The sequence below is a fragment of the Pan paniscus genome, chromosome 10 (genome assembly GCF_029289425.2).
Source record: "Pan paniscus chromosome 10, NHGRI_mPanPan1-v2.0_pri, whole genome shotgun sequence".
Lineage (NCBI taxonomy): Eukaryota > Metazoa > Chordata > Mammalia > Primates > Hominidae > Pan > Pan paniscus.
In genome coordinates, this window is record NC_073259.2 from 83,405,280 (window position 1) to 83,428,359 (window position 23,080).

The following is a 23,080-nucleotide window of genomic DNA, read 5'->3' on the forward strand; positions in this document are numbered from 1 at the left end:
AATTACACTGGGTTCACATCTCATTATTCTTCTATAGAATATTCAAGAATAGAACTTCCACGTGATTCATCCTGTAAGGAATTGTTTTAATAGCTTATTTTAACAAAAGAAATGAAAATAAAATTGAGACATATTATTATTTTTCATTTTCAACATTTATGACTTAATAAATGACTAAAACAACTTGCATACATGCATGAACAAAATTGGAGAAATTAACAGCCATTTGGCTAATCAATGTTTCTCTTTTTTACAGAGGAAATTTTGCAAATATGCCTCCTTACGTAAGAGGAGAATCTTGCTCTCTCTGCTCAAAAGAAGAGAAATGTGTAAAGAACCTCTGCAGTAAGCAAAAATATATATATACTATTACATTTAGAGAGTAAAGTTTCCATATATTTATTAAATTTTAAAATTTGGCTTCTCAAGTTTACAAATTATGGACAAGATTTGACTGTTGTTATCTTATGATATAAATCATGTCATAAATTGTAATACTTAAACTCAGATGATTCCTGCTTTCTTCACTGATTACTCCCCCTCTGAAGCTAAAGAGCAGAAAGGAATGAGGTACAACCATGATTCAATTTGCTGCTGCACTGAAAATAACTATGGGTTGAAATGCTTCTTATTTTTACTCGCTTTCATTGACCTCTTGTTATTAGTTGTTAGAATAGTGACCCATTCAGAAGTAATTTGTTAGTAAATGTCCAAAGTAATTATGATTTAAAACTAACATGTTTCTCTTTCATGATCGGCTTTTTGGTTCTCAAAACAAATATGCTTTTTAAGACTAAAAGTATAAATTTTGGGCAGTGAGGCCAGAGGAAAAAAAATGGAGCCATGTGTCAACAAAATAACAAACTCTGTAAAACATTTGAAGAGATTTATTCTGAGCAAATATGAGTGACCAATGGCCTGTGAGACAGCCCTCAGGAGACCCTGAGAACATGTGTCCAAGGTGGTCAGGCTACAACTTGTTTTTAAGGAGACTAAGACATCAATCAATACATGCAAGATGTACATTAGTTCTGTCCAGAAAGGCAAGACATCTGGAAGTAGTGCTTGCAAGTCAGAAGTCAAAGGCAGATTCAAAGATGTTCTGATTGGCAATTGGTTGAGTTAAGTAATTGTCTAAAGGCTTACAATCAATAGAAAGGAATACCTCGGTTAAGATAAGGGGTTGTGGAGACCAAGGGTTTATTAAGTAGATGAAACCTCAAGATATCAGGCTTCTGAGAGACTAGATTGTAAATGTTTCTTATCAGATTGAAAGAGTCTCTTCTATTAGACTTAGGATCTGTATTGGTGTTAATGCTGGTCAGCTTTTTCTGAATTCCAAAAGGGAGGAAGGTATAATGAGACATGTCTGACCTCCCCTTTCCCATCATGGCCTGAACTAGTTTTTCAGGTTAACTTTGGAATGCACCTTGCCAAAAGTAGAGGTCCATTCAGATGGTTGGGGGGCTTAGAATTTTAGTTTTGGTTTACATTCTCCCCCTTCTGGCCAACATTTGCCATAGGCAAGATCAATGGCCAGTAAACATTTACTTTATCGCATAGTGTTGTCAGGGTGGCATGGCTGCCTGCCCCAGGTACATCCTGTCCCTCAGTGGAACCCCTATTGCCAAGGGACCTAGATCCAAAAACTTATAGCCAATTTAAATGTTCCAGCCCAGATGGGAATGGACATGGACAGGCATTCATTAACTGTTAAATTTTTTTAAGTAATATAAAAGCCAACAAACAAAAACACAAAGGTGAAGATACAAAATTGACTTATCTTTAACTTCTATACATTGAGCTACTGTAATCTTGGTTTTAGTTACAGACTTATAGCAATTAGCTACACAGAACATAAGCATTATTAAAACCTTTTAAGCTAAGGAATTTAGAGCTTTTTGTTGTGCCACATTTCTTTTTGTTGTCTTTAGTAATGTGTCCCAAGGTGTCTGATAAAAATTTTTAATATATAATTATCTGCATAAATCTCATAACTGGGAGTACCCAGGAGGCTTTGTCAAGGGTATCTTTACATTCTTTCAGTAATAATTTGTTGTTAATTCTACAGGAATCAGCAAATTATTTATGGTTAGAATGGATTAAAAGGTGCCACATAACAGCTCAGAAGGCAAAGTCCCTGTTTTACCAGCTGTTTAGGCATCTGTGTACCCATCCTTCATTGAGAGGATCTGAACTAATTATATCCCTCAAAACCAGCCCTTGTAATCTCAGGCAACCACCTCTTGCACAATAGTCCCTGGGCCTAGAGGGAAGGTGCTTGTATAGTTTTAGCAACAGAGCATATGCAATGAAAAGCAGATCAGGCTCAATGGGATTCCAAATGAGGAACATCTGCAGGTTTTGTCAAATCATCTATTGTCTTCAGAATGCCATGATTCTGGTTTTCCTGGAAGAAGTAAAACCATGAGCAATAGATCACATTAATAATTTGACAATTAAAAAAGAATGTGTGTGTTAGAACAGAAAAAGGAAACTATTCATTAGAACAGAAAAAGGAAACTATTCCACTAGGGCACTAACTAAAAACATAAAAAATTATAACCTGGTACTCTTTAGAGGATTACTGTAGCCAAGAGATAATTTATAATTCCTTTTACCTTCTTTTACATATAACTTTTAAATAACCTTTGAATGAAACAAACATTATTTACCTTTCAATAAGAATACATTTTTTAAAAAATGTTTTCCTATCATTTTTTAAGTTGGATGTTGCCCAGAGTTAATGAATATACATTGTTAAATATAACTTTAGATTCAAACAAACTTTAGACAAGTTTTTTACAAACATTTATTCTATTACATTTACCTCATTATTTAATAGTTCACCTACAGTATTTATAAAAACTGTGATAGTCATCATTTAAAATTATTTCCCTGTTAACCATTTTTATACCCTATGAATTGTGGTTGTTTACTCAAGAAATAAACTTAAGGCTAACTATATGAGTATTTTACCAATAATTCAGTATGTAGCTGTTTTCATTAAACCAACAATACCAAATGTCTTATTTAGCAAAAATTACACAAGCAAAGATTATTCTGTTTTGGGCTGGCTTTATAGTTTTATAACCCTTATGCAAAATTTTGACACCTTATAATATTTGCCAGGGATAAATATGAATCCACTTGATCAATAAACAAAGAAAAATGCTACAATTCTAATTCTAATGTTACTTTACAAAGAATTTTAAAGCCAGTTTATTTATTAAAGATTTTATTTAAGTCATGTGAACTTGAAAAGCATGTGGGCTTATTATTTTACTTAATTTATGACTACTCTTAACTTTAAGCCAATTTGGTACCTTGTGGCCACAATCCATAACAAAATACATAAACACATACATACACACTCATAGAAAGATCCTATTTTTTATTTCAGAACTTAAGCCATAAGATATTAATACAAACTCACTGGTTTACAGAAAGGAAGAAGATTGGATCTAAACAGTGGGTTTTGTCTCAGTAGAAAAGTAACAGCAGATTTAAAGCAGGCAGAAAAGAAAATAGAGAAGTAGAGAACTTAGGAACTCTTGAGTTGCAGATTGACCTTTGGGCTATGAATTTTTGTTTGACGTAATTTGCCTATTAGCTTAAAATGTGCAAAACAGACCATAATATGTAACTAGTTTGGGTACTAGTAAACCTGGCATGCCCTCAAGCTTTTTCATTTTGCACAAACACTTGCAAAGAGAGGCACCCTAAAACTAACACGGCACCTCAAAGTGGATCATTCTCCTTGTCTTTCCTCTTTTTCAGATTGTTGCCCACTTTTTTTTTTCTTAAAAGGAGGAATGGAGCTGTGGCCTAGGGTTGTAGATCAATGTGTGCTGATTTTGGGTGAGACTGTAGTGTTTTACCAATGAGTCATTTCCACGCTCTTATGTGTCTCAGTTTCTCTCTCCAGAGGTCTATCACCTCTAAGAAGGCTAAAAATGCCAAGTGAACAGCTCTATATGCATTTCTTGAATGAGTCTTTTAAAACTAATTTTGTTGAGGGTTCCCTGTAGGGCCACTGCATGTCAAAAGAGGTTAACCACCCAGACATTCCCACTCAGTCCCCAGTCACCCAAGGGGCAGCTTGCAGCTTGGAGTAACAAAATGTCCTTTCTCTTCAGAGCTGAGGAGGTAAGTCTCTCATTTATCTCTAAAAATGACAGTTTAAGTTTCTCACAAAAATGCACAGACAAGCCAACTGAGATTAATTTGGGGAGAAAAAGTAATGGAGAAGACACTTTAGAATACACCTCCAAAGTGGAAACCAAATAGGGTACCCAAAAGGCGGGGGCTCTCCTTGGCTTTAGAAAAAGGCAGTGGAGAAGATCCTTTAGAATGCACCTCTAAACTAGAATTAGGATCCTAAACAACAACTTCCTAGGAGGAAAAAAAAAAAAAAAGAACTTTTTGACTCTTTCGTAGTAACACTTAGCTTAAAACACAAACATATTGTATAACTACACCAAAGTATTTTATTTCTTTATGTCCATCTATAAGTTTTTTTCCACTTACAATTTTTATTTTACTGTTTAAACTTTTTGTTAAAAACTGAAATACGAATACACACATTAGCCTAGGCCTACACAGGGTCAGAGTCATCAATATAACCACCTTCCATCTCTACATCGTGTACCACAGGAAGGTCTTGCACATCAAATTATATTCTTTTTTGTAATATATTTGTTATTATAAATATTTTAGAATTTTATTTTATAATTGATTTTATTGGCTTAAAAAATTTAAATGCTTTTGTATATTAGTCTATTAACAGTTTTACCAAACTCTCTTATTATTTCTGACAGTTTATTGATTTTCTTGGATTTTATATGTTGACAAATCATGTCTTCTGTTAAAAATAATGCAAGTTTTGTTCTTTCTTCTAATCTTTATATTCATTATTTATTTCACAAATATTAACAGATAGTTCATTCATTTCTCCAGTGCAATGTTGAGCATAAACTGTAACAATAGGCACACCCTTCTATTATTCTTAAATTTAAAGACAATGTTTCACCATTGTGTATGTTTGTTTTAGATTATTTTCATTGGTCCTCATAGCCAGGTTATAAAAGTTTTCTCTTTTCCTTATTTTGCTGAGTTTTTAATTTGAATAAATGTTAACTTTAACAATTTTTTCCTGCATCTCTTGAAATAATGCTATTTCTTTCCTTTTAATGTCTTAATGTTGTGAACTGTATCAAAGGGTTTCTAATATAACACAGCTACACTGTAAAATTTCAAAATGTAGCAGGAGTTAAGTGATGCCCCAGTAATACAATATTACATTATTCTTTCATTCTCGTGATGAATCCAATTTGGTCATGAGGTTTCCTTAAGAGATGGCTAGATTCTTTTTAACTTTTTATTTACAATTTTTTGCATTTATTTTTAGAATTGTGCTTGGCCATATAATTTTCCTCCTGCATTTTTCCTTATTTTGCTGAGTTTTTAATTTGAATACATGTTAACTTTAACAATTTTTTCCTGCATCTCTTGAACTAATGCTACTTCTTTTCTTTTAGTGTCTTAGTGTTGTAAACTGTATCAAAGGGTTTCTAATATAACACAGCTACACTGTAAAATTTCGAAAGGTACCAGGAGTTAAGTGATGCCCCAGTAATACAATATTACGTTATTCTTTCATTCTTGTGATAAATCTAATTTGGTCATGAGGTTTCCTTAAGAGATGGCTAGATCCTTGTTAACTTTTTTTATTTACAAATTTTTGCATTTATTTTTAGAATTGTGCTTGGCCATATAATTTTCCTCCTGCATTTTTCCTTGATTTTTGACTTCAAGTTTGTATTAGACTCATTATAAAAAGTTGGCATTTGGACATAATTTTGCCTTTAGTATTTTGGTTACAGTGTGTATAAGATTCTGATTAATTTTTTAATGTTTAGTAGACATTCTCTGTAAAGCTATTTTGTTCTAGTGTGAGTGTGTTATGTGTAAGTTTTAATTACTGACTAATTTTTTTCATCATTATGGGATATTTGGGTTTGTGGAAGACTTTAGCAAATTTTCTGTTTTATCCACATTTCAATGAAATTCTCTTATATTTTTATATGTACTTCATGTGTAGTTATGTTTCATTTATGTTCTATGACTTTTGACTTGTACTTTTTCTCTTTTTTGTTGATCAATCTTTATCAGAAAATATATTTTAGCTTGGTTGGCTTCTTATTTGAGAGATAGGCAATATAGCATAACAGTTATATATATAGACCTTGGAGTCAGATGGTTTAACTCAAGAGGTGATTAAGCATATTAAATATGATTAAATACACAAAATTGTTTGAGCCTCTCAAAAAGTAATTTTTCAATACATTTTAGCTATTACTATAATTCAGTTCCAAATTTTCTATCATTTAACCCAGTTTATATTTTGTAGCATTCATCGCTGACATTATCATTTTTACTCGTCTTATTTAATTTTAAAATTGAGTATAGGTTTTTCTCTCCTCATTTTTCCACAATAAAAGGGATTTTATTTTTTGCTGGTAACCATTATATCCAAAGCTAGAATCATGCTGAATACATAGTAGAAAGTCAAAAAAATTAATTAATTATTTTTTTAAGTAGATTATTTCCTAATGAAGTGCTGGATGCTATTAGAATGGTAAACTGGGGAGGAAAGTTTGATGTGGAAAAGACATCGAGAAATATTTGGAGTAAGGACCATTACAGAAATGAATGATATTGTTAATGAGTTCTGCATACAAAACATTCAACATGAAGAAATTACGTTTCTTCAGGGACTTGAATTGGGAATGAAAGAGTGGGAAAAATAAAGTTAACTACTTTATAGCTTTTTCTGGTTTTGACTTTTGTGCCTTCAACACTCAGAGGTGTTTTAGAAATATTTGTTGACATAACACTGTTGGTAGGAAGCATCGTAAAGAGTTTTAAGTACTGTAGGATTGAGTAGGAAAGTTTCATTTTCTTGTTAAAAAGTCAAACTAATTTTTGTTAGTTGATTGTCTTATTCTAAAAGCCATAAAAGCAAAGAAATATGTTTTCTTGTTTTATAATATTTTATAATATTAACTTTAATTTTTACTTTAGGGACTCCACAACTTACTATACCTAACCGTATGTATCAAAATATTTTAGTATTAATTAAATTATTTCCTCCCGTTGAAAATCAATTGAACTCTTAACTATTCTGGTTTTGTTTTTGTTTTTGACAGAAAATCCATTTCTGAAGCCAACGGGGAGAGCACCTCAGCAGACAGCCTTTAATCCATTCAGCTTAGGTTTTCTTCTTCTGAGAATCTTTTAATGTCATTTATATACAAAAGAAATTCTTAAATGTTAAAATAAAGGAATAGTTTATTGCTTAATATAACTTATCATCACTTTGCTTCTTTATTGAATCTTCTACACTCTTGCCTGATACCTAAATTTAATGTTTGTTTTTAACTCAAAAACTGTATTGTAGTATGGAAAATGGATAGCAGTAGAATAAAGTCTTAAGATTATTTTTTAATTACAAATCCGTATGTATATCAAAAGTGTTCCACTCTTTAATTTTCTAATGAGAATGGATTGTCATTTTAGTTATAGTACATTTAGAGAACTAAAGACATTTCACATATCAAATAGTTTCCTTATATACCAGTAGTTTCCTTTATGAATACCATCAACATCATTCAGAAACAAAACGTTACTGAGGAAAGTTTTTTCAGATAGCATGTAATGTTATACATTATGGCCATAATCAATGGTTGGGGAATAAATCAATGAATTAAACTCAAAAAGTTAAATTAACTAAATTTTCAACCTTTAAAAAGTAAATATATGTTCTGCAAATTAAAGTTGCACTCTTCTAGGAGATTTATTTTTAAATATGCCCCACAGAAAATAACAGGATGCTAACAGCATATCTTTTAAAAGCCATATAAAATTAGTATAGGTAACAACATTTCTACAAACCAGATAATTATTCGGTACTGGCATTTCTTTTTTCTGAAGGAAAAAAACATAATATTTAATAAATTCAGTTTTCGAAATCATCAATGCTGAATTGTTGACTCTTGTGGAGTAAATTATCTGGATGTTTTTCTTCTCAACTAAGGCAAGCTCCAGCTTCCCTCAGCTATTGCATTAGGGCTCTCTAAAGGGACAGAACTATTAGGTTATATGCATGTATAAATGAGAATTTATTAAGGAGAATTGACTCACATGATCTAAAGGTGAAGTCCCATCTGTAAGTTGAGAAGCAAGGAAGCCAGCAGTAGCTCAGTCCAAGTTTCAAAATCTCAAAAGTCGGGAAGCCGACAATTCAGCCTTCAGTGTGTAGCTGAAGGCCTGAGAGCCCCTGGTAAACCACTGATGTAAATCCGAGAGTCCAAAAGACGAAGAGCCTGGAGTCTGATGTTTGAGGGCAGGAAGCATCCAGCACACGAGAAAGATGAAGGCTGGAAGATTCAGCAAGTCGGCTCTTCCATCTTCTCCTGCCTGGTTTATTCTAGCTGGCAGCCGATTGGATGTTGCCCACCCACATTGAGGTGGGTCTGCTTTCCCCAGTTCACTGCTCTCCTTTGGCAATACTCTCACAGACACACCCAGGAACAATACTTTGCATCCTTCAATAAAGTTGACAATATTAACCATCACAAGTCCACCCCTTGTCTACTTGAAAAATACACATCTCCTGAAATCATATATAATCTCCAAATAAAGACAATAAGGTTATAATTATGTCTAATATAATACAGCTATCCTTTGTACAACCGGAAGTGCTCTAATCATTAACCTAAATGTTATTACATAAAGTTAAGAACACTTAAATGTCTAAATGAAGTCAGTAAATCTTATGTCACATGATAAAGGAAAAATAGAGGGAATAAAATGAAGATACTTTCTTAGTACAAGTGTATACATGCACAAACATATTCTTAACAAAATAAGGAGAAAATACTTATGACAATTACAGTCCTCGTTTCTGCAACTGGTCACGTGGTTGTATTTATGACTACCTGTTGTTAGTTTCCCATTGACCTTAATCACAGGCATGGCAAAACTAAGAAACGCTCTATGGAGTCTCCTATATTCCATACATACTCTTCCTTACCTCCATTAAGGAGTAGTAGGTTGATTTCATCTTTTTTGTTTGTTTGTTTTTTGTTTCTTTTTTGAGACGGAGTCTCTGTCGCCCAGGCTGGAGTGCAGTGGCACTATCTTGGCTCACTGCAACCTCCGCCTGCTGGGTTCAAGTAATTCTCCTGCCTCAACCTTCCGAGTAGCTGGGATTACAGGTGCCCATCACTGCACCCAGCTAATTTTTGTATTTTTAGTAGATGGGGTTTCACCATGTTGGCCAGGCTGGTCTTAAACTCCTGACCTCAGGTGATCCACCTGCCTCAGCTTCCCAAAGTGCTGGAATTACAGGTGTGAGCCACCACGCCCAACCTGATTTCATCTTGATAGTTTAAGTCAATCACCCCAGCCAACACTATAACTCTTGTTAGCCTGTTGAGTTAGAGGTAGGAGGAGCCCAGAGTAACCAGGTGGCAATCCTAACCTCCAGTTTAATAGAATACTTCTTGTATCTCCTGGTGGCAGCATTTCTCCCTCTGGAACTAAGATCTGTAGACCAGCAGAACGTAATGTCATGGGAACAGGAAGCAAAAATTTTGCTAGTGGATCGCTAGGGGTGATGGTGAGTGGTGCCACTTCCACTTCCACCCTTTGATGCCTGGACTCGTGAATCCTGGCTATGGGAGAAACTGTGCCATATATTGGATGCTGATTCAGAGCATACATAGCTTCTGAAGAACTTTGCCCCAGCTCTGTAAAGTATTGTCACCTAGTTGGCGTAATTATGACTTCAAAAGGCAATCCCACCACTCTATCAATCCAGCTGCTTCAGGATGATGGGGAACACGGTAAGACCAGTGAATTCCATGAGGATGAGCCCACTGTTGCACTTCTTTAGCCACAAAGTGAGTGCCTTGGTTAGAGGCAATGTTGTGTAAAATACAATTATGGTGGATAAGACATTCTGCGATTCCACAGATGGTAGTCTTGGCAGAGACATTTTGTTTGCAGATAGGCAAACCCAGATCCAGAGTACATGTCTATTCCAATGAGGATAAATCACTGCCCTTTCCATGATGGAGGCAGTCCAATGTAATCAACCTGCCACAAAATAGTTGTCTAACCACCCCAAGGAATGGTGCCATATCGAGGGTTCAGTGTTGGTCTCTGCTGCTGGCACATTGGGCACTCAGCAGTGGCTGTAGCCAGGTCAGCCTTGGTGAGTGGAAGTCCATGATGCTGAGCCCATGTGTAACCTTCATCCCTGCCACGATGGCAACTTTGTTCATGAGCCCATTGGGTGATGACAGGGGTGTCTGGGGAAGAAGGTTGAGTGGTGTTCACAGAATGAGTCATCCTATTCACTTATTATTAAAATCCTCCTCTCCTGAGGTCAACCTTTGGTGAGCATTCACATGAGATACATATATCTTCAGTTTTTGACCAATCATAGAGGTCCATCCACATACCTCTTCTCCAAATTTCTTTGTCATCAATTTTCCAATCATGCTTCTTCCAAGTCCCTGACCATCCACCCAAACCACTTGCTACAGCCCATGAATCACTATATTATCATACATCTGGCCATTTCTCCTTCCAAGCAAAGTGTACAGCCAGGTGCATTGCTCAAAGTTCTGCACACTGGGGAGATTTCCCTTCACCAGCATCCTTCAGGGATACCAAGAAAGGGGCTATGGTGCTACAGCTGTCCATTTTGGGGTGGTGTCTGTATATCATGCAAAACCATCTGTAAACCAGGCCCTAGTCTTCTTTTCCTCTGCCAACTGATCATAGGGAACTTCTCATGAGGCCATCGATGCAGGCTGGGGGAGAGAAGGCAAGATGGCAGGAGTGGGGGCCATGGTCATTTGAGCCACTTCCTCATGTAACTTGTGCCTTCAGGATCTGCTTGCGCCCCATCATGTATATACCACTTCCATTTGATGATGAAATGCTTCTGTGCATGCCCAACTTTATGGCTAGATGGGTCAGAAAGCACCCAGTTCATGATAGGCATTTCAGGTTGCATGCTAACTTGATGACCCATAGTCAAACGTTCAGTTTCTACTAAAGCCCACTTACAAGCCAAGAGCTTTCTCTCAAAATGAAAGTAGTTATCTGTGGAAGATAGCAGGGCTTTGCTCCAAAATCCTAGGGGTCTCTACTGTGATTCACCTATGGGAGCCCGCCAAAGGCTCCTAACAGCATCTTATCTGCCACTGACGCCTTAAGCATAATTGGATCTGCTGGGTCATATGGCCCAAATGGCACAGAAGCTTGCACAGCAGCCTGGACCTGTTGCAGAGCCTTCTCCTATTCTAGACCCACACTCAAAACTGGCAGCCTTTCGAGTTACTCGACAGATGGGCCAGAGTAACACACCCAAATGAGGAATGTGTTGTCTCCAAAATCCAAATAGGCCCTCTAAGCATTGTGCCTTTTTCTTGGTTGTAGGAGGGGCCAAATGCAACAACTTAACTTTCACCTTAGAAGGAATATCTCCACAGGCCCCATAGCACTGGACCTCTAGGAATTTCACTGAAGTAGAAGGTCCCTGAATTTTAATGGGGTTTATTTCCCATCCCCTCGCATGCAAATATCTCACCAATGAGTCTAGTGTCTTTGCTTTTTCTCACTCATTGGGTCCAATAAGCATTATGTTATCAATGTAATGGGCCAGTGTGATACCTTGTGAAAGGGAAAAGTGATCAATATTTCTGCAAACAAGATTATGACATAAAGCTGGAGAGCTGATATATCCCTGAGATAGGACAGTGAAGGTATACTGCTTGCTTTGCCAACTGAATTGTTTCTGGTGGGCCTTATGGACAGGAATCAAGAAAAAGGCATTTGCCAAATTAATGGCTGCATACCAGGTACCAGGATATGTGTTAATTTGCTTGAGCTATGAAACCACACATGGTACAGCAGCTGCAATTAGAGTCAACACTTGGTTAAGCCTAGGATAATTCACTGTCATTGTCCAAGATCCATTTATCTTCTGCACAGGCCAAATGAGAGAGCTGAATGGGGATGTGGTGGGAATCACCATCCCTGTTTCTTTTAAGTCCTTGATGGTGGCACTAATCTCTGCAATCCCCCCAGGGCTGCAATATTGTTTTTGATTTACTATTTTTCTAGGTAGAGGCATCTCTAATGGCTTCTTTTTGGCCTTTCCTACCACAATAGCCCTCACCCTATTGGTCAGGGAGCCAATGTGGGGATTCTGCCAGCTGCTAAGTATGTCTATGCCTATTACGCATTCTGGCACTGGGAAAATGACCACAAGATTCATCCAGGGACCCACTGGCCCCACTGTGAGTCAGAACTGAGCTAAAATTCCATTAATTACCTGACCTTCATAAGCCCCTACTTCAACTGGAGGACCACAATGATGTTTTGGATCCCCGGGAATCAATGTCAGCTCAGAGCCAATATCCAGTAGTTCCTGCAAGGTCTCATCAGTCCCCTTTCCCCAGTGCATAGTTACCCTGGTAAAAAGCCAGAGTTCTCCTTGGAGAAGGATGGGAAGAAGATGAACAGTACAAATTTTTGGTAGTATAGTGGGGTCCTTCTTCAAGGGGATCCAGCCTCCTCTTTATTCAAGGAGTTCTGCGTCTGAAAGTGGTTCAAGTCTGGAAACTGATTGAGGGTCTGTGATTTGCTATTTTTATAATACAAATTAGTCTTTTGTCCACTCGACCTGAAAGTTTTCTGCCTATACAAATTAAGTAACAATGCTGTAGGCTTCCTATCAATTTTACTTCTAGAAACACCGTAAATAATTAGCCAGTGCTAGAGGTCTACATGAGTCATACTATTCTGATTGCTGCTTCGGCTGTGCTGTCCATTATGGTAATTATGCCCACCTTGTCTTTGACGGTTGAGTGCCACTACTTGGCCCCTGCCACCTCGGGATCCAATTATTCCCACTGAATATAAGTTTTCCAATTGAGTGACTGTGGTTCCCACTGTAAGATCTGGCATACGGAGAGGAGCAATTGCAGACTTCAAGGATGCAGGTACTCCCCTCACAAATCTGTTTTGCAAGGTATTGGTGAAGGGTATGTCTTCTGGATCCGCCCAGTTGGAATGAGTAAGTCTAAAGTGATGAATTCACTCTAGCATTTCAATCTCTCTGAGCCTTTGGATCCCTTCGTCTACATTAAACCAAGGGACATCTGGCATTTCCAGCTTACTCACAGTGGGCCATCGTTTGATCCATGTTTCAGCTAACGAAGCAAATAAACTATTAGAACTTTTTTTAACTCCCCAAGCTGCAACATTAAATGAAGAATCCCTGTTTAGTGGGCCCATATCAATAAATTCAGCCTGATCCAACTTTATGTTTCTTCCACCATTATCCCACACCCTTAATATCCATTCCCATACCTGTTCTCCAGATTTCTGCTTATATAAATTAGAAAACTCAAGCCATTCTTTTGGAGTGTAGTGCACTTCTTCACCCTGAACCTTACCTCTAGGGGCCTGCTGGTACTTGAGTCTAATTATAGGTCTAGAAGCAAACAGCAGTGTTGAGGATGTGTCCTGAGGAGAATCAGCTTTGTCTTGCCTGGCAACTGCCTCAGGCAGTACAGGGTTAATCTCCTGAAAGGTGGAAAGGCTGATGGCAGTATGGATGCGAGAGGGGATATTGCTACCACCTCTGGCAAAAAAGGCTCATCAGAATTTAGGAGCTCAGTGCCTCCAGCCTCATCCCTCATCAGGGTCCTCCCACACATCCCCATTCCAAGTTGTAGGGTCCCATTCTTTTCCAATCAATGTCCTCATTTTAACAATAGATACCTGGTGAGGCTGAGCGTGCACCTTTCATTGCAGGTCAGCCACTCGCATGATAAGAGCTTTTGTCTGGTTTTCCACAATTTAGCCCTTTGTCTTCAGGAGTTAAGACTCTCACTCAGGGCAACCTTAGACGATCTGAGGCTCAGTATGGGCTTCTGGAGCTGGGAATTAGAATCCCTGAGCTCATCATTTTCTTTCATCATTTTGTCCAGGGAATTTAGAAGCAACCAACCAACTTTATTATATTCCTTGATTCTCCACATATAGTTGAAGGTATTATGTATACAGTCACTAAACTCCTTGTTTCTCAAGAGCATTGAATCAGGAGTATCAATGCATTTATTTTGCATAACTCTTTAAACAGTTCATGCCAAGAACTATCAGTGCTCTCCATCCTATTAGAAGTAGAGCCCTTAGCATTTTTTAGTCTAATCAGATTAAGCAGCCAACTCCAGAAACCCCAAAACCAACTAAAGAAATCCATTCTTAAAATTCTGTTCCTCTAAAACCACTCCTGGTACCAAAATCTGTATTTGGCAGGGTTCCCTAAAGGGACAGAACTACTAGGATATGTGCATATATGAAAGGGGTTTATTAAGGAGAATTTACTCACACAATCACAAGGTGAAATCCCACGATAGGCCATCTGTAAGTTAAGAAGCAAGGAAGCCAGCAGTGGCTCAGCCCAAGTCCCAAAACCCCAAAAGTCAGGAAGCCCACAATGCAGCCATCAGTCTGTGAACAGAGGCCCGAGAGCCCCTGGTAAACCTCTGGTGTAAATCCAAGACTCTAAAAGCTGAAGAGGCGGGAGTCTGATGTTTGAGGGCAGGAAGCACCCAGCACAGGAGAAAGATGAAGGCTGAAAGACTCACAAGTCGGCTCATTCCACCTTCTCCTGCCTGCTTTATTCCAGCCACAGTGGCAGCTGACTGGATGGTACCTACCCACATTGAGGGTGGGTCTGCCTCTCCCAGTCCACTGACTCAAATGTTAATCTCCTTTAGCAACATTCTCACAAACACACCCAGGAACAATACTTTGCATCCTCCAATCCAATCAAGTTGATACTTAATATTAACCATCACAGATATATATATATGTGTGTGTGTGTGTCTATATATATATAAAATATCTGTAATATATATAATCATTTTAAATGTATTTTTAATAGAACTGAACATTGTTTTGTATATATTGTCAGATATCTAGGAATTTCCACATAGCTGGGTGGTTGATACTTTTTTTTCTTTTTGAGACAGGGTCTCACTCTGTCACCCAGGCTGGAGTGCAGTGGTGCAATTTTGGCTCACTGCAACCTCCACCTACTAGGCTCAAGCAATTCTCCCACCTCAGCCTCCCGAGTAGCTGGGACCACTGGCACGTGCCACCACGCCTGGCTAATTTTTGCATTTTTTTGTAGAGATGGGGTTTTGCCGTGTTGCCCAGGCTGGTCTTGAACTCCTAAGCTCAAAGCAATCCACCTGCCTCAGCCTCCCCAAGTGCTGCAATTATAGGCATAAGCCACTGCGCCTGGCCGATTGGTGCTATTTTTTATAAAGAAGCCAAGTAGTTTTATATTTAAGTCTGCTTACATCTGTCAGTGTTCTCCAGAGAAACACAACCAATAGCGGAGAGAGAGGGGGAGAGGGAGAAGGAGAGAAAGAGGAAGAGGTGGAGTGGGAGAGGGAGAGGCAGAAAGAGATTTTTAGTAATTGGCTCACAGGATCCTGTGGGCTAACAAGTGGAAATTTTTAGGGCAAGCTGTCAGGATGGAGATTTAAGTGAGAGTTGCTGTTGCAATCTCTAGTCCAAATGTTGAAAACTCAGGCAAAATGTTTATGTTGCAGTCTGGAGGCAGGATTTCTTTTTAAGAAAAACTCAGTCTTTGTACTTAAGGCCTTCAACTGGTTGAATGAGGTCCACTCACATCAAAAAGGATAATCTGATTTACTTGAAGTCAACTGATTATAAATTTTAATCATATCTAAAAAAAATCTTTACAGCAACATCTAGACTAGTACAACCAAACAACTGGTCACTGTAGACCAGCCACATTGACACACAAAACTAACCATCACATTACTATTTGACATCATGTATATAGAGTCTTATATTTTTAGTAATGTAAGCTTTCACTATTTGTTTAACTATTGCATTGTTAAAATTCTCATTCATAATTACTTGCTTTTTAACTTGTGGTATGAAATAACCTAAAGGTAAATTCACATGTATGTACAGTATATTTTTCTACCTATTGCTTTGTTTATCATTTTGTTATCTTCATGTATTTTAATTAAACATTTTCATTAATAATTAAAACATCCTCTGATTTTTAATATAATTACTCCTTTACCCCTTTATACTTATTCATTCAAGAGAATATGATTTTCTTTAAGTCAGATTCAAATTTAAAATTTTAAATTTTTTTACAGAATTATATTCCCTGATGAAGAGATACTTGTCAAAGAGTGTTAAATTAGCACTGCTATAGGAACTTTCAGGTTGTGACAGTTCTCAGAAAATGGAGTTTATTCACAGGACTTTGGGTCCATGCTAAAGCTATGAGCAGAGGCTAGAAAGGCAGAGCATCTCCATCTTATTAGTGGGCTTTCCTCATCCTGTCAAGAAGAGAAAATTCTGGGCCAAGGATATGTCTTTTTTATTTCTTGTGATCTTAACAACAGCCTCTTGACAGGACATCTTGGGAAGCCTGTCATTGCTTGAGGTTCCTTTACTCTGAGTAGACTGTTGATAGTGACTTTAAGTAACCCTCCTATTTCACTTAGTTTGGAATTGCTAGACAAACTGCTCTAGGCTTAGCTTTTTCAAACTACTGAGAATAGTTAACTCAAGATTTAAGTAGTGCATTTTTCAGGAGATTCTCTCGTCCTGCTAGGACAAGTTTGGGTTGTCAAACTCAAATAAGTGTGTGTTCCCAGAAATTGCTGAATCACTTCAAAATATGAAACAAAGAAATCAGATTTGCCAATAATAGTTGGGCCAGTTTTCTACCTCTTGGGAGAAATGGTGAAGAGATAGTTTAAACAGTATTCTCTGTAGTTTATTATTATTATTATTATTATGCATCCCTATCAGTAAAAAAAAAAAAAAAAAAAAAAAATTGTAGAGTGACCAAAAATCCTAGTTTGCCTGAGACTGAGAGGTTTCCTAGAACATAAGAAAACATGCCCAGACTAGGACATTCTCTAACAAATGTGGAAGTGGTAACCCTTCGATTAAATCAAAAGGTACTATATGTACATTTAACTAAATGTATTATGTATATTTTTATAATAAAGTAATATATTACAAAATACATAACAATTGAACCTAAAAAGGATGAGGTAAAATAAATTTAAAAATAAGTGTTAAAGAGATGTTTATGCCAGGAATATAAGAAGAAACACTTCTGACGGTTTTATATTATTTGCTTGCATTTGTATCTTGACAACTATATTGAATCGGCAATTTCCTCTTAGCAATTTTTGCAGGATATGTGATCATTTTGAGATGGTTTGCTTAGTTAAAACTAGGTAATTTGAACTGTAATTAAATTTACCTGTGATCACTAACTGTACCAGGGGAAATAAATAAATTCCATTATCATCACTTCGAGTGGAACTCCCATTTTCTCTCAGGAAAGCAACATATCACTTGCCAATGTCCTCCAGACTAAAACTACCAGCAACTCACCTGTAGTTATATTCACTGGGTTTGCTTCTTGCAGCTAGGGAAACTACATTGATTATTATAAGAATAACTCAATAAATATTTATTAAGCATGCTCTCATGAAAACTAATATAAAAAAACATTTATTAAGCATGCATAATATCTGGCACCATGCTAAGTGTTAATAATTATTTTTAGTTCTTGTGAAATCAATGAGTGAAAATAAGAGTATTTAAATTTAATAATAGTAATACCTAACAGTAGGTATTACTATGCCAAGCACTAAGTGCCTTACATCTAATAACTTATATAATTCCCTCAATAATGAGGTAGATGCTATTAATTTTTATTCCTTGAACTACCAGTAAAGCTAAACATATTTTCATAAACTACATTCAAATTTACCAATATATTGTTTGAGAGTTATTAAGAAAGGCTAGGAATGTTATTTTCACCTTTGATGAAAAGATTACAGGAAGTTGTTTCAAACATATGACCATACTTCATATTGACCTAATGAATACAGAAGTAATGTACATTCAGGAGTCAAATTTTAATATAAATAGTCTCGGATTTATACTCAATTTTATGGCTCGGTCTTTTAGAGACTGATATGGTCTGGCTGTGTCACCACCCAAATCTCAACTTGAATTGTATCTCCCAGAATTCCCACATGTTGTAGGAGGGACCGGGGGGAGGTAACTGAATCACAGGGGCCAGTCTTTCCTGTGCTATTCTCATGACAGTGAGTAAGTCTCATGAGATCTGATGGGTTTATCAAGGGTTTCCACTTTTGCTTCTTCCTCATTCTCTCTTGCCGCCGCCATGTAAGAAGTGGCTTTAGCCCTCTGCCATGATTGTGAGACCTTCCCTAGCCATGTGGAACTGTACTAAGTCCAATTAAACCTCTTTCTTTTGTAAATTGCCAAATCTCAGGTATGTCTTTATCAGCAGCATGAAAACAAACTAATACAGCGACAAATGATACTTCAGTTCCAGAGGTCCAAATTCCTCCTGGAATCTAGTTATATACACTCCATCATACCTATATGTGAAAAGAGTAGACGCAGGATGAATATTTCAACTACACTGTTATTTAGACTTTTTTTTTTTTTTTTGGTATATTACCTGTTCATTTTCTTCCTCTGTTTTTCTAATGGTGCTGCTATTATTCATTTTCTTAAGTGTTTTTTTTTTTGAGACAGAGTCTCGCTCTGTCACCAGGCTGGAGTGCAGTGGCACAATCTCGGCCCGCTGCAACCTCTGCCTCCCGGGTTCAAGCGATTCTCCTGCCTCAGCCTCCCGAGTAGCTGGGACTACAGGCATGTGTCACCATGCCCAGCTAATTTTTGTATTTTTAGTAGAGACAGGGTTTCACCATGTTGGTCAGGATGGTCTCGATCTCCTGACCTCGTGATCTGCCCACCTCAGCCGCCCAAAGTGCTGGGATTACAGGCATGAGCCACCGCACCCAGCCTCTTATGAAATTTGAATGGCTCCCTGTGCATCTGGGATTTTAATCCTTGGACATTTATCTAGCAAATTTCTCAGTTGCCCTATTTTACATTTTAACGAAGTAAAGTCTATCTTTCTACCTTTCAAAGTTGGCTTTTATGTGAGGATCATTTTGGTTTTCTCCTTTAATGCTTCTCATGCACAATTATCTGAATCTTAAATTTGAATTATAGAAAAGATCAATCGAGTATGTATAGAAAAGAAACGAGAAAGTCAACAAAATAAAAACAATGTTTCTAATAACATCTATACAGAGAACAAAATAATACATTTCAGTATCTTCAGTCTTATCCCATGATCATTTTCAGTAAATGTAGATTAAAAATACATTTTTAAATTTGCTAGCTTTTATCCAAATCAAAAAGCATATGGAATTAGAGTATTATTTCCTTAAAATTTCAAGTGTAGAACAGGCATGGTGGCTCACGCCTATAATTCCAGCACTTTGGGAGGCCAAGATGGGTAGATCACCCGAGGTCAGGAGTTCAAGACCAGCCTGGCCAACATGGTGAAACTCCATCTCTACTAAAAATACAAAAATTAGCTGGGTGTGGTGGTGCGTGCCTGTAGTCCCAGCTACTCAGGAGGCTGAGTCATGAGAATCACTTGAACCCAAGAAGCGGAGGTTGCTGTAAGCCAAGATCATGCCACTGCACTCCAGCCTGGGCAACAGAGTGAGACTTCGTCTCAAAAAAAAAAGAAGAATAATTTTAAAAAATAATTTCAAGTGCAGTGTACAAGCGTACAGAAACTGAGAACTTAAGGAAAGTCACAAATCATCTGAGATAAGCAAGAGGCTTAAAGTTTATCCCAAAATTGCTCTTGTTTTTAAAATTAAAGCTATATCTGTTATATATGACAACAGAAATATTAAATGGGTATGTGAAAAGTATATAAGTAGCAGAATTTAAATAATTTAATGAAACCTTATTTTCCACATTCCTTGTAAAGAAATAAATGATTCTGTCAATACCCTCTAACAATTCCAATGCCCTCAAGAAACCGAATGTGATAAATTATTTCCATCACTTTCAATATAAAATAACTTAAAACTGTTTTGCCCCAAATTTCAAAGTTCAAAAATCTACAACCATTCAAACCTTATTAGAAAATGTACACAACCTGTGATTTAATACATATTTCATGAAACTATGATTAAATAATTCTCATGTATTACATGTCTCTTTAAATTTTTTGAAAATATATATCATAGAATATAATGCATTGAAATTTTTTTATATGAAGTATATAATGGGAGCTGATTCACTGACAGATACGAAAGATTGGATATTTGCAGAACATTGTCAGCAAACCCCACTTCTTTCTACAGAAACCAAATGAGATGCTTTTGTGTGTCCTTCCATACTCCTATCTTAGTCACCTGGGCTTAAAATCTAGCTTTACAACACTAATCAAAAGAAACCAAGATAGCTATATTAATTTTGGCTGCAGCCAACTTCAAAACAAGGAAAGTTATCAGGAATAAACAGGAGCATTACATAATAATAAAGGGGTTAATTCTCCAAGAAGACATTACAATCCTTAATGTATATGCACCCAACAAGAGAGTGTAGAAATATATGAGACAAAACTGATAGAATGACAAGAAGAAATAGACGAATCTACTATTATAGTTGGAGACTTCAAAACACCTCTATCTGAAATGTATAGATTCAGCAGGCAGAAAATCAGTAAGGACATAGTTAAAGTCAACAACAACATCAATCACCTGGATGTAATAAGATGTCTATACATTATTCGACAATAGCAGAATATATATTCTCAAGCTCATATGAAACATTTACCAAAATAAACTATATTCTGGACCATAAAACACACCTTAACAAATTTAGAATCGAAATCATGTAATGCCTGCTCTCAGACCACTAGTAATTGAACTAGAAATCAGTAACAGAATGATAACCATAAAATTCCAAAATAAGAGATTAAATGGCACACTTCTAAACAACACATGGTCCAAAGAAAAAATCTCAAAAGAATTTTAAAATATTTTTAAATAAATGAAGACGAAAACAACTTGGCAAAATTTGTGGGATGCAGCAAAACATTGCTTAGAGGTAAATTTGTAGCATTGAATAAATATATTAGAAAAGAAGAAAGATCTAAAATCGCATATGCTTTCACTGTGAGAAACTAGAAAAAAAAGAGCAAATTAAACCCAAAGTAAGCAGAAGAAATAATAAAAATTTGAACAGAAATCAATAAAATTGAAAACAAAATTAATAGAGAAAATTAATAAAACCAAAAGCTGGTTTTTTAAGGCATAAATAAGATTGATAAGCTTCTAGCCAAGCTAACAGAAAAAGGGAAAAGACATAAATTATCAATATCAGAGATGAAGGAAGGAACATCACTACAGATCTGATAAACATTAAAAGGATAACTGAGCAATACTGTGAACAACTCCACACCCACAAACTTAATAATCTAGATGAATGGGCCAATTCCTTGAAAGACACATCTCTCACAACTCAAGAAGAAATAGACAATCTGAAGAGGCCTATACCTATTTAAGAAATTTAATTGATAACTAATAACCTTCCAAAACAGAAAGCACCAGGCCCAGATAAATTCACTGGTGAATTCTACCAAAAATTTAAAGAAAAAAGTGATCGATTCTGTATAATGTCTTTCAGAAGATAAAAGCAAACAGAATACTTCTTAACTCATTCTATGAGGCCAGCATTACCCTAATACCAAAATCCTGCAAAAATATTACAGGAAAAAAAATACTACAGACCAGCGTCTCTCATGAACATAGATGCAAAATTCCCCAACAAGATACTAAGCAAATTGAATTCAACAACATATAAAAATAATTATATTACATGATGGAGTGGAATTTATTCCAGATTGCTCTGGTCTGAATATTTGTCCCCTCCAAACTAATGTTAAAATTTAATTTCCATTGAGGCAGTATTGAAAGGTGGGGCTTTAAAAAGATTATTGGGTTATGAGGGCTCTGCCCTCATGAATGAACCAATACATTCATAGATTAATGGATTAATAGGATAATAAGTTAATGGATTAATGGGTTATCACAGGAGTGAGACTAAAGGGCTTAGTAAAAAGAGGAAGAGGGACCAGAGCTAGCATGCCCAACCTTCTTGCCATATGATGCCCTGCACTGCCTCAGGACTTTGCAGAGAGTTCTCAACAGCAAGAAGGTATTTCACCAAACGCAGCCCCTCAACGTTATGTTCTCAGCCTCCAGAACTGTAAGAAATAAATTATTTTTCTTTATAAATTACCCAGTTTCAAGTATTCTGTTATAAGCATCAGAAAATGAACTAAGACATAGGTATACAAGCCTGGTTCAATTTGCAAATCAACTAATGTAATAAATCACATCAATAGGCTAAAGAAGAAAAATCATGTGATTATATCCATAGATGCAGGAAGAGCACTGGACAAAATCCAGTATGAACTTATGATAAAAATTCTCAATAAACTAGGAATAGTAGGAAACTTCCTTGAGATATTGATAAAGATATCAATATTTACAAAAAAAAGCTATAGCTAACTGCATACTTAATGATGAGAAACAGGAAGCTTTCTCACTAAGACCAGGAACAAGGCAAAGATGCCCCTCTCATCACTGCTCTTCAACTTCATACTGGAAATCCTTGCTAATACAATAAGACAAGAAAATAAAAGGTTTATCGATTGAGAAGAAATAAAAATGTCTTTGTTTGCCGATGACATAATTATTTATGTACAAAATCCAAAGAATCAACAAACTCCTGAAACTAATCAATGATTTTAGCAAGGTTGCAGGATACGAGGTTAATATAGAAAAGTCAGTTACTTTACATTGCTTTCCTATATACTAGCCATGAACAAGTAGAATTTAAAATTGGAAACATAATAGCGTTTAGCACACACAAACAAATACTTAGTCATAAATCTAACAAAATATTTACAAGATCTGTATGAGGAACACTACAAAAGTATGATAAAATAAATCAAAGAACTGAGTAAATGAAGAAATATTCCTTGTTCATAAAT

The 23,080-nt window shown here is 36.4% G+C and overlaps 2 protein-coding genes across 7 annotated transcripts in view; one reads left to right on the forward strand and one right to left on the reverse strand.

The window, feature by feature from the left end:
- Positions 1–7,685, forward strand: part of GLIPR1L1 (GLIPR1 like 1) — a 35,843-nt gene extending 28,158 nt beyond the window's left edge. Inside the window, exons 4-6 of one of the 3 annotated variants that reach the window (XM_055095916.2) lie at positions 257–345; positions 7,087–7,113; positions 7,212–7,685. In XM_055095916.2, the coding sequence (XP_054951891.1) occupies positions 257–345; positions 7,087–7,113; positions 7,212–7,303 (208 nt within the window). In that variant the 3' untranslated portion in view covers positions 7,304–7,685. Of the gene's footprint in view, positions 1–256; positions 346–4,031; positions 6,778–7,086; positions 7,114–7,211 lie in introns of those variants that run through there. The other 2 variants (XM_003832896.5, XM_055095917.2) reach the window with 2 other exon arrangements.
- CAPS2 (calcyphosine 2) overlaps positions 1–23,080 on the reverse strand; it is a 115,005-nt gene that overhangs the window by 87,018 nt on the left and 4,907 nt on the right. The window lies entirely within an intron of this gene.